The sequence below is a fragment of the Manis javanica genome, chromosome 13, assembly GCF_040802235.1.
Source record: "Manis javanica isolate MJ-LG chromosome 13, MJ_LKY, whole genome shotgun sequence".
In the NCBI taxonomy this organism is placed as follows: Eukaryota; Metazoa; Chordata; class Mammalia; order Pholidota; family Manidae; genus Manis; species Manis javanica.
The window spans coordinates 539,321-551,374 of record NC_133168.1 but is presented as its reverse complement, the minus strand read 5'-3'; the positions used below and the strand labels follow the sequence as shown (position 1 = coordinate 551,374).

Below are 12,054 nucleotides of genomic sequence, written 5' to 3'. Positions count from 1 at the left end.
AAAAGAAAACAGGCAATAAACTCCTGAATAACTGGCATTAGCAATTTTTTTGTGGATCTGTCTCCTCAGAGAAACAAAAGCAAAAATAAACAAGTGAAACTACATCAAGCTAAAAAACTTCTGCACAGCAAAGGATACCACCAACAAAACAAAAAGGCAACCTACTGAATGGGAGAATATATTTGCAGATGACTTATCTGATAAGGGGCTAATATCCAAAATATATGAACTAATACAACTCAACACCACAAAAACAAATAATCTAACTAAAAAATGGACAGAGGACCTGAACATTTTTCCAGAGAAGTCATACAGATTGCCAACAGGAACAAGAAAAGATGCTCCACATCCTTAATCATCAGGAAAATGCAAATCAAAACTAGATACAACATGAGATGTCACCTCACACCTGGCAGAATTGCTAATATCCAAAGACAAGAGATAAGAAGTGATGTAGGATGTGGAGAAAAGAGAATGCTCATACACTATTGGTGGAAATGTAAATTGGTGCAGCCACTATGGAAAACAGTAGGGAGGTTCTTCAAAAAGTTAAAAAACTGAATTCCTATTATGACCCAGTAATTCCATTTCTGGGTATTTGCCCAAAGAAAATGAAATTACTAATTCAAAACTATATATGCACCCCAATGTTTACTGAAGCATTATTTACAACAGCCAAGATATGGGAGCAACCCAAATGTCCATCAGTAGATGAGTGGATAAAGAAGATGTGGTACTTATACACAATGGAATATTATTCGGCCATAAAAAAGAATAAAATCTTATTATTTTATAACAACAAGAATGGACCTAGAGTGTATTATGCAAAGTAAAATAGGTCAGACAGAAAAAGATGACATGATTGCACTTACATGTGGAAACTAAAAAAATAACAACAAATAAAGAAAAACAAACAAAACAGAAATGGAGTCATAAATACAGAGAACAAACTGGTGGTTCCATGCAGGTGGGGGAGTAGGAGAAATAGGTACAAGTGATAAGGAGGTATAAACTTCCAATTAATAAGTAAGTCACAGGGATGAAAAGTACAGCATAGGGAATATAGTTATTAGTATTTTAATATTTTTGTATAGTGACAGATAACTACATTTATTGTGGTGAACACTTCATAATATATGTAATTGTCAAATCACTACATTGTATATCCCTGAAACCAATATAATATTGTATATCCACTATACCTCAATTAAAAAAATGGCTAATTTCTGATTCAAGAAATTTGGCCGTGAAGGCAAAGAAAAAAAATTATAATAGAAAAGACAGTAGTGTTAGGAAAATCATGGGAGAATTGGGGGCAATTGCTAAAGACTATGGAGTTTCTTTTAGACACGTTAAAAATGTTCTAAATTTGCAATGATGGTTGCACAACACTGCGAATATACTAAAAATGACTGAATTGTCCACTTTAGATGAGTGAATTGTATGGTATGTGAATTATATCTCAATAAAGCTGTTAAAAAATTTATTTTGAAATCCTTTTCTTAATAAACTCTAGTACCATTTTGCATACTTCCTTTTACTCTTTAGCCACATACCACTTATTTTATAAATTATCAATTTCATAACATGTCATCAAACGTTTAACTTGAACTTGAGAAATTAAGCTTACTTTTCCTTCTTGCTTTTCGGAACTTGACAGCAGCCAGATTTATTAAATTCATTCCATAGAGATTGTAGTCGATGAAGAGCTGTAGGAGGTAGGGAATATGCGCTTCATGAGGCTGGTAAAATTTATTCATTATGGCTCCACTTTGCAAAAGTTCACATATCCTAAATTACAAAAAAAAATTACATCATAAAATCATGCTTCCTAAAATGTCAAGTGAAACAATGATTATACTAATGTAGATAATAAAAAACATATGAGCACAAAAATTTATCTTTTCAATTTTACTTGAAATTTGTATTTTGTTAGAAATTAAAAGTTTAAAATCAAGTTTTAAGGTAGGCTACAGGCTCCGAAAGAAAATGATAAAAACCTTCTTGGATGAAGAGTATTTTCTCTTCTGAAACCAATTTGAAAATTATTATATTAAAACCAAAATGCCAAAAAAGGTCTTTAAAATAATGAATTTTAAAAATTTCAGAAAGATTTTTGAGATTATACAAATACTTTAAAAAAAAAGAAATATGACTCAATCTACCACTCAGACATGTTACCATTTTAGTATTTTTCTTCTCCCAGTTTATAAATAGTGTCAGTGCTAAGCAGAGGAGTATACAAAACATCTAGAAGGGGCTGTCATCCCACAGAGGCGCAGAGGCAATCTCTGCAAGGCCTTCCTGAAGAGAGTCCCTAAGCTGGAGGTAATGAGAAGTCAGATCATGAGGAGACCAAAGACGTCTGAAGATGGATTTGCCTGTGAAGTAAAGAGCAGCGCAGTGAAACGGCCAGGTTAGCCAGAGTCGGTACCGACCAGAGACAGTGAACGGGAAGGTTACTGTGGAAAAACTAAGGTGGCGGCGGCTACAGAAAGGGCCCTGCAGACGTGTTGACACAGGAGACACGCAAGGACTGAAATGGCCGGGCTTGGTGGCTGAGCAAATGTGGAGGGTGAGGCAGAACCGGGGTTGGGGTCACACCCAGACTTCTTGCAGTGAGGCTGGTGCTGCATTCATTAAAATAGGAAGAAGTGGAAGACGCATTTGTTTGGGGAATCTTCTTTTGGAGGGGCAATAAGGAAAACTCCATCACAGACATACAGTGGTTCAGGTGTAGTGGGGGGCTTGGCTAGATTTCTATGAAAATACTGGAAATGAATGATAATGAAGATGAGGATAAGAAAAATTTTATTGACACAGCAGGGGCAGCTCACCTATTTTTGAGTACGATGTACTGGGCACTGTGTTGGGTGCTTTAAATGCTTTATCTTAAGGAATCTCCACTACAAACCTATGGTACTATTATCCTCATTTTGTAAACAGATAAACTAAATCTTAGAGAGATTAAAAAGTTATCCAAAATCACACAAATAAAAGGTGGAGTTAAACTTCAAACAAATTTTCTCTGATTGGTGAGCCCTCACTAATAGCTACAGTGCTATTCTATTTATCCCGTAAATGGTTTGCTATACTGATTAGGAACTCAGGAGGGAAACTTAGGCTTTGATATATATTTGGAAGACAAATGCATAAAGACTAACAAAAACAGACACAAACCAAGGGAGTAGGTAAGGCAGCAGAGAAACGAGGAAATGTAGAGAGAAGAGATGAAAGACCAAGACAGAACCCCCAGGGACAACCACAGATGTTAAAAGAAGTGCCAACAAAATGGCATAAACAAGAATGATCAGAGAGGTCTGAGGAAAACCAGAGGAGGTCTACATACCGACATTTGGCATTGTTTTAAGGCACTCTAGGCACTCTAACAAAGTCAAAAGGTAAGGAAAAAAAGATGTTAATTTGATTTAGCAACATGAAGTTCATTAGTGAAGGCAGTTTCAGGGGAATGGGTTAAGTTTAACTCCATGTTGGAGTAAGTTAAACATTGAATGGGAGGTAAAAAATTGTGGATACACAGAATATAGATAAATCTTCTGGGAGAATAGTTATGAGTATGAAAGTATGCGTATATGAGTATGAATATGTGTGTGTGCACAAAATTAAGTTTTATTAGTATTTAAATGGTGTGGAAAGAGAGATGAAGATAACTTGACATGACTGAAGAGGTCAGAGAGGGCAGATCTTGAGCTTTGGAGGTGAAGGGGGGAATCTCTTTGACTGTAAATAGGCAGATAGAAGGAGAGATTGGATATGAAAAAACTTCAAGGATCTCTGGTAGGAAATTAAGAGAGATTTATTCCAGTGGTTCTCAAACTCTGTGGACCCAGGATCTCTTTTCATTCTTTAAAATTGAGAGCACCGAAGAGTTTTTGTGGTTTATAGACACTGATATTTACCACATTAGAAGTTAAAACTGAGAAATTTTTAAGAAACTTATTTTACCAATTAAAAAAAATGAACCATTATATGTTACATAAATAACATTGCTATAAAAATTGTTACCATTTTCCAAAACAAAAACAATTAAGTGAGAAAGGAGGACTTGGTTTACATGTTTGCAATCTCTGTTTGCTTTAACAGAAGACAGCTGGATTCTCACATCTGCTGTTCAATCTGTCGTGATTATACTGTTTTGGCTGAGGCATATGAAGAAAAACCAGCCTCACACAGACGTGTAGTTGGAAACAGGAAGAATAGCTGAATAGCCTTTTCAGATAAATGTTGATCTTCTATATTAGATAGAAATGCAACAGAGTGGTAGTTTCTTAAAGGTCAGCAACAATGTGGGATCTGACACCACATCAATTAATTTTTGTACTCCTTCACCTTAAAATATATTGGTCTACCTTATACTTTGAATATTTTTACCCATGCATGATTCTCTGGTCATTTGGAAAATACAGACACACTACATTATATACAGGCAGACCTTGTGTTACTGTACTTTGCAGATATTGCCTTTTTTTTTTTTAACAAAGCAAAGGTTTGTGGCAACTGTGTTGATCAAGTTTAATCGGTGTCATTTTTCCACTAGCATTTGCTCACCCCATGTCTGTGTCATATTTTGATAATTCTCAAAATATTTCAAACTTTTTCATTATCATTTTATTTGCATGGTGGTCTATGACCAGTGATCTTTGATGTCACTATTGTAATTATTTCAGGGTGTTACAAACTGCTCCCATGTAAGACGGCCACCTAACTGACCAGTGTGTGCGCTCTGACTGCTCTGCCGTCCTGTCGTCCCCCGTCTGCCCCCTTCTCCTCAAGCCTCCCTATTCCCTGACATGCGACAATACTGAAATTAGGCCAGTCAATGACCCTACAATGGCCCTTAAGTGTTCGAGTGAGAGGAAGAACTGAATGTCTCCCATTTTCATTTAAAGCTAGAAATGATGAAGCTCAGTGAGGACGGCATGTCGAAAGCCGAGATATGCCACAAGCCAGGCCTCCTGCAGCAAACTGGGAGCCAGCCTGTGAAGGCAAAGGAAAAGTTAAGGCAATTTAAAGTCCTGCTCCTGTGAGCACACAGGTGACACAAGGAGAAGCAGCCTCACTGCTGACGTGGGGGAAGCTTCAATGGCCTGGAGAGAAGCTCAGACCAGCCCCAGGATTCCCTCAAGCCAAAGCCTCGTCCAGAGCAAGGCCCCAACTCTCTTCAATTCTGTGAGGGCTGAGAGAGCGGAGGAGGCTGCAGGGGCAAAGCAGGAGGCTGGCAGAGGTCGGTTCACAGTTTAAGGCAAGAAGGCGTCCCCACGACAGAGAAGTGCAGGTGAAGCCGCAGGTGCTGATGGAGAGGCTGCAGAGACTTATCCAGAAGGTCTAGCTGAGAAATTCATGAGGCGGTTGCACTCAACAACAGATCGTCAAGGTAGGTAACAGCCTTATGCTGGAAGAAGATGCCATCTAAGCTGTTTCACAGGTAAGGAGAAAAAGTCAATGTCTGGCTTTAAAGCTTCAAGGGAAGGCTGACTCTCTTGTTAGGGGCCAAGGCAGCTGGTGAGTTTAAGTAGAAGCCAGTGCTCACTGACCATTCTAAAGATCCTAAGTCCCTTAAGAATTATGTTAAATTTACTCTGCTTGTGCTCTATAAACGTAATAACAAAGCCTGATGACAGCACATCTGTTTACAATGTGTGTGGTTTACTATTTTAAGTCCACGGTTGAAATCTACTGCTCAGAGAAAAAGACTCCTTTCAAAATATTGATGCTCGTTGTCAATGCACCTGGTCACCCAGGAGCTCTGGTGGAGATGGACAATGAGGTGAATGTTGTTTTCATCCTGTAACACAGCATCCATTCGGCAGCCCATGGATCAAGGAATAATTTCAACTTTCAGGTCTTATTCTTTAAGAAGTATGTTTCATAAGGCTGTAAGTGCCATTAATAGTGATTCCTCTGATGGATCTGGGCAAAGTAAACTGAAAACCTTCTGGAAAGGGTTCACCATTCTGTACGCCATCTAGAACATTCGTGATGCATGGAAAGAGGTTGAAGTATCAAAATGAACAGGAGTTTGGAAGAAGATGACTTGAGGGGTTTAAGATTTAAGTGGAGGAAGTAGCTGCTGATGTGGTAGAAATGGCAAGAGAGCTAGAATTGGAAGTGGAGCCTGAAGGTGTGACTGAATTGCTGCATCTCTTGATAAAACTTGAACAAATGAAGAGTTGCTTCTCATGAATAAGCAAAGAAAGTGATTTATTAAGATGGAATTTACTCTCAGTGGAGACACTGTGAAGACTGTTGAAATGACAAGAAAGGATCTGGAGTATTATATAAATAGCTGATAAAGCAGTGCAGGGTTTCAGAAGACTGACTCCAATTTTGTCCAATTTTGAAAGAAGTTCTTCTGTGGGTAAAATGCTGTCAAACAGCATTATGGGCTACAGAGAAATTGTTTGAGAGAGGAAGAGTCAGTCAATGTGGCAAACTTATCTAATTTCAGGAAACTGCAACAGCTGCCGCCCTGACCTTCAGCAACTACCACCCTGACTGGGTGATCCGCATGGAGACAAAACCTTCCACCAGCAAAAAGATTCCAACTCACTGAATACTCAGATAATAGTTAGCCTCTTTTAGGGACAAAGTACTTTTTCATTGTTATGTATACTGTTATGTACATTATTTAGGCGTAATGCTATTACACACTTAATAGACTAGTCTAGTGTAAATATAACTTTCACATATGCAGTGGGAAACCAAAAAATCCACTTGACTGGCTTTACTGCAATATTCACCTTATCATTGTCGTCTGGAACCCACTCTGCAGTACCTCAGAGGTGTGCCTACAGCTCTTCTAAATGGCACATATTTAATTAAACATTATGGCAAAAAACATTTGTTAACATTATTATCTATCTCATCAGAAATATCTTCAAGTACTAGAACACCTCTAGGTGCACAGCAGCAATACCATTTTAAAAATACTAATTTTGCCTGAAAGCTCAAATTTTATCATTGGCAACAAATACTAGGAGTTTTCTTACTGGAAGTGACAGGCTCATTTTGTTCACTTTTAAGATGTCTGTCAAACAGGCAAACCACTCTACCGTGTCTTGTCTATCGGTTTTTCTCTACAGTGGCTAGTACCGCATGCGACTAAAAGCAGTCGCAGAGTTCTTTCTTTGAGACTGTGAGCATTTCAGCACACACTGTTTCATTTTTTCACATAAAATATCAGGAAGATGTATACCAAGGGTCAAAATTTAATAACATTAACATTTTTTACCATGTCCTCATGGATACTCAAGTGAAAACAGCTTTTATATTTTTAACTGTGACTGCCTTGTGGTGGAAAATACAATGACTGGTATTTGATGCCATCACCCTGATTTGGGCCATAATGCCAGTAGTTTTACCCACAAGCAGTGAATGGAGCGGAAAAGTAAAATCACATCTCAGTAGTATGAAGAAAATAATTTTGACTATGCAGACCCTTGAAAGGGTCTCAGGAATCCCCAGTCTACAGTTCAGCAAAAACTATGTTAGACTGATGGGTTCTACTTCCTCTCTGAAGTAGGAGGCAGGGCCTCAGGAGGGGCTTAACATCTGAGTACTGAGGGTAGGGAACTGCCCAGTGAATTAGAGAAAAGGAGAAAAAAGGTAGGGCGGTGAAGGACTCAGGTGAAGGTGAAGACCGTGAGTTCACAGAGGCACCAAATCTGTTGTGATTTTTTTGTATCCTGCATAGTCAGAAACTAGAGTTTAGTAGAGACTAAGTAAATAAATGGATTAACCAAGAATTAATGGCTTTACCTGGCTGGTAAAGGAGTTGAGAGGATAAAGAATAGAATCTAAAATGGAAAGGAAAGATATTAACTGCAGGTTGAGGCTACAAAGTGGGGCAGTAGAGTTCGAAACCCAACAATTGGTAAGTGGGTGTAACTCAGGGACAGAGTTAAAAAGGTAGAAGGAACAGACAGAAAGGATCTTACTGGAGCCATGAAAAGGCTCTAGAACTAAATTGTAGTGAGAGGTGCACAACTGAGTGACTTTATTAAAATAATTTAATTCTGTATACATAAAATGTGTGAATTCTGTGGCATGTAAATTCTATCAAAAATTTATTAAAAAGAAAAAGACACAAGATTATAGTCAGAAACCAAGATATCATGCATCTAAAATCTCAGAGATGGGACAAATCCTGGGGTGTGGTCAAGAGAGTGGGTAGTTGAAGAATGTTAATAAAGACCACAAGAGATGGGCAAGTAAAGGGATCAAGAAGCCAGTTCCTAAATGGTACGTACAGTGTCCACTCATTCATTCCACAAAGAGTTATTAACTACCACGTGCCAGACACTATTGTAAACACTGGGGATTCAGCAGCAAATAGAGCAGAAAAGAATCTTTGCCCCTGTGGACTCACATTCCACTTAGTACCAATTTTGCATAGAAATTTTAAAAAGAGGATATGTGCATACATGTACATGTGTATGTATGAAAAGTAGAAGGACCTACACCAAACTCTTAAAAGTACTGCCTCTAGGGAAGAGAATTAACAGTGAAGGTAAGGCCCAGAAACTGAACTTCACATTTTCCATATATATCATAGCCAACTTTTACATACACTTAGTAATATGCTAGGTGGGGTTCTGCATGGTTTACAGATACTGACACATTTGATCATCAGAAAAATGTATACTAACATGAGCCTTATTTATAGATGAGTAAGCTAAGGCACAGAATGATTAAATAATTTGCCTAAGGGCACCCAGCGAGGAAATTCCAGAGCCAGGTTCTGAATGCAAGCACCCTGGTTTCAGAGTCTAGGCTCTTAGCCACTAGCTGCCTTATGCTTCACTTAAATACTTTAACACAAGTGACTGATTATAACACTATTACAAACTAATAAGCAAAAGAAAGAGAATATCTCTTCCCTGACAGAGCCCTGTTCTTCCCCTTCACAGCACGTGCCGCATTTGGTTTGGATTCCTGAGTTGCTTGTGTCTGCTTCCCCTCCCAAGCAGGAAGACCCCCGGAGTGCAGGAACGATGCACACTTCATTCACCTCTGGTTTGCCCAGAAAATTCCACAGTGCATCAATTAATGGAGGCATTTTATAAATATTTAGTTAAAAATGAATAAATGAAAGAATCAACAAATCAGGGAATTTGAGAGGCACTGTGATGGGCTGACTGTATAATTTAAAGCAAACTTACTGGAAATAGTTTAATAAGTATTTGCTACTCAAGGAAGAAAAACAGATTATATTTATACTTTAAGTAGAACTACAGTTTATAGGTTACTCATAAAAGACTTATGCAATTTGTATTCATGGTTCCCTCTGGCACAATTAGGGATGAGAAAGACGAAGAGTAATTGAGGTCCGCACTCTCACCACAGTGTGCGCATGAGAGGCCACGAGCCCACGGGGACGGCTCCTCTGTGCCCCACGGATGTGAGAAAGCAGGACTAGAGGGGAGCTGACACAAGCAACACTACAGTCTGTAAGCGTGTGTGCTGGAAAACTATTTTGGTGCCCTCCGTAACAGAAGCTGTTTGGGGTTAGGTTAGGGGCAGGTTATAGAGAAAACTAGTTTTTACTGGTTACTCCAAGAAAGGAATAAGTATTGGGATTAGGGCTGGGATTTAGTGAGCTACTCAAATGGCCTAATTCTGAGTAAATCTCATACCCTTGGTGGCTGTGTCTTTCTTGGTTTCTAAATTCACTCTGGGTTAACATCCAATTTGTGTCTTACCAAAAAGTTACCTTTTGGAACCTAGTTATCTATTGGTAGAGAGGATCCTCTGAAAAAACAACCCTGAGTACTTCTCCAAGGCCACTTTTACCCTAGTTTGTCACATAGAGTGAAAACCTTTGTTTTGAACCCTCAAGCATGACTGAAGTCTCCTCTGCATGTGCCCTTCCATATGACTTTGGCTCTAGGATTACTGAGAGAATAAGCTACAAACAGATTTACTGAGGAAAGAAAAGAAAAAAGAGGGGAGGGGAGAGGAGGGGAAGAGAAAAAAACCAACCAGAAACAAAACAAGAAACCCAGGATATGAAATTTCACTGACACCTAATAAGGAGTCAACAGGACTGAGACCCTGGAAGCCCTCCTACTCCAGTCTCCCTCTCAGAGACCTCTCCCTGCTTGGAAACCAAAGAGCAAATCTCTCTTGGCGTTAACCATCTAGTCAGGCTCATAGGACACGAAAATCATATAAGGCAGCCTTCATCGCGCCTTATTTACATCCACAAACTCTCTAAATCTAAGACAGAAAAGTTAAGTGCTATAAGCCTTCACCCTTAAAATATCCTTCCTGGAGACCGAGCCCTAAGTCTCTCTTTCTACCTGTGTATGTACATATTAAGGTCTCTTTCTTTAATAATGTTATAAACTATATAGGACTTTCTTCTCAATTTATCTTTTCATTACTAAAATACTGAAGTGATAGTTATTCATATTTTTATTTCATTTAATCTTTGTACCTTTTCACCATTGCAGGATTGTAAAGATAGATCTTCATAAAGTGTCTTTCCTTTTCATGATAACCATAAAAAGGCCTGAAATAAAAGAAAAACATATTTCAATTTATCTTCATTATTCAGAGATGAAATAAAGCACCTTATTGTTCTACTTAGACTGAGCTGGCCTAATCTGTTGTGCTTATATTTAGCATTACCCAAAGCCAGTAAGAACCTACCTTTCATTTGAACCTACCACAGGTTAACACAGTAATCTGGTTATTAACACTGGATTGGGTAGGTTAACACAGGAAACACTGGAATACTGTAACCACTTCTTTTAAAAAGTTTACAAATACCACTTTCAAAAAACTCAAGACAAAAAGGAGCAGCAAACTATTTACACCTTAATTTCAATCATCATAACTCTTATAGCAACTCTCTCTCTGGTCACTGACCATGTACAGAAAAACAGTCCTTTCAGGCCCCTTCTCCCATTTCCCATTTTCTCTGTCAAAAATTAAAGCTCTTCCATGGAGTGACTTCAAGACACATAGATAAGTGGAAAATGCAAGATATAAAGGTTATTTATTAGGTTGAATTTTGTGTAAGAAAAGATAAAATAATATGTATGCATATATGCTTCTCCTAGAAAAAAGATTCAGTGAAAAGATAAATCAAAAATAAAAATGGGTACCTTAAAAAAAATTAAAACCCTTCATCCACAAAGTTCTTAAATACCACTTATATCACTTTCCTTATTTATCTGTTTATTATTAATTTTGCAAGTTCACTAGGCTAAGACAATTTACCTATTACTAAATGAACATGTGTAACACATCCAAATCTGTGAAAACTGTGCAGGCAAGAACTTAAGAGAAGGAAAAGGCAATAGTCTTTCTTAAGGACTTTGATTATGCTGAGGCTGAGTTTTCCTCAGGGCATTTCTAAAATACTTTGTAAATCTACAATTCTGTTCTCATAACTACTGTTCCAAAATAAAGCCTGGAAATTCTATAAATTCAGTTTTCTGCTTCTTCTGGTTAAGAAAGTCTTGGTGTAATTTAACCTGCAACCCTCACCTGTTGCTGTCAGCTTTTGTTGATTTTGCCAAAAGAATGCCTCAACAGAGACTCTTTGAAGAGTTAGAAAACAGAATGGAGTCTGAGACTAGATATTCTTAAGCTTAAAAAATTATATCCAAGTAGAGTCAATTATTCTGTAATATCTTTCTATGTTGACAGTAACTGTCTGAGTGGGGGTGAAGATTTAATAATATGTGTAACTGTTGAACCACTGTGTTTTATACTTGAAACCAACCTAAGATTGTATATCAATGATACTTCAAATAAAAAAATTATGTTGATAATTAGAATTAGTTTTTTAGTATAACAATGAGAAGAAAAATGAGCACGGATAGGAAAAAAAACTAAAAACCAAAAAAAACCATCAATTAACTTAGATAGATGAAGATCTCTTTATAGGGTATTTTCTAGACTCACAACAGCTAAGTGGCAAGGAGTCCCAGAAATGAGCCTATGGTCATGGTCCTATCTCTTAACCCAGCCTCAGGATAATGCATTATTTAGAAGACTGGAATTAAATCTCGCACAAATTTC

General features: G+C 37.8%; 1 protein-coding gene across 5 annotated transcripts in view; it reads right to left on the bottom strand.

Annotated features, from left to right (window-relative positions):
• REV3L (REV3 like, DNA directed polymerase zeta catalytic subunit) overlaps positions 1-12,054 on the bottom strand; it is a 180,440-nt gene that overhangs the window by 117,879 nt on the left and 50,507 nt on the right. For all 5 annotated transcript variants that reach the window (XR_012124656.1, XM_073220768.1, XM_073220770.1 and 2 more), the window contains 2 exons: positions 10,460-10,534; positions 1,631-1,791 (listed from right to left, as the gene is read on the bottom strand). Coding sequence is in view for 4 of the 5 variants with exons in the window: in XM_073220768.1 (XP_073076869.1) it covers positions 1,631-1,791; positions 10,460-10,534 (236 nt within the window). In the remaining variant the exon portion in view is untranslated. The remainder of the gene's footprint in view (positions 1-1,630; positions 1,792-10,459; positions 10,535-12,054) is intronic.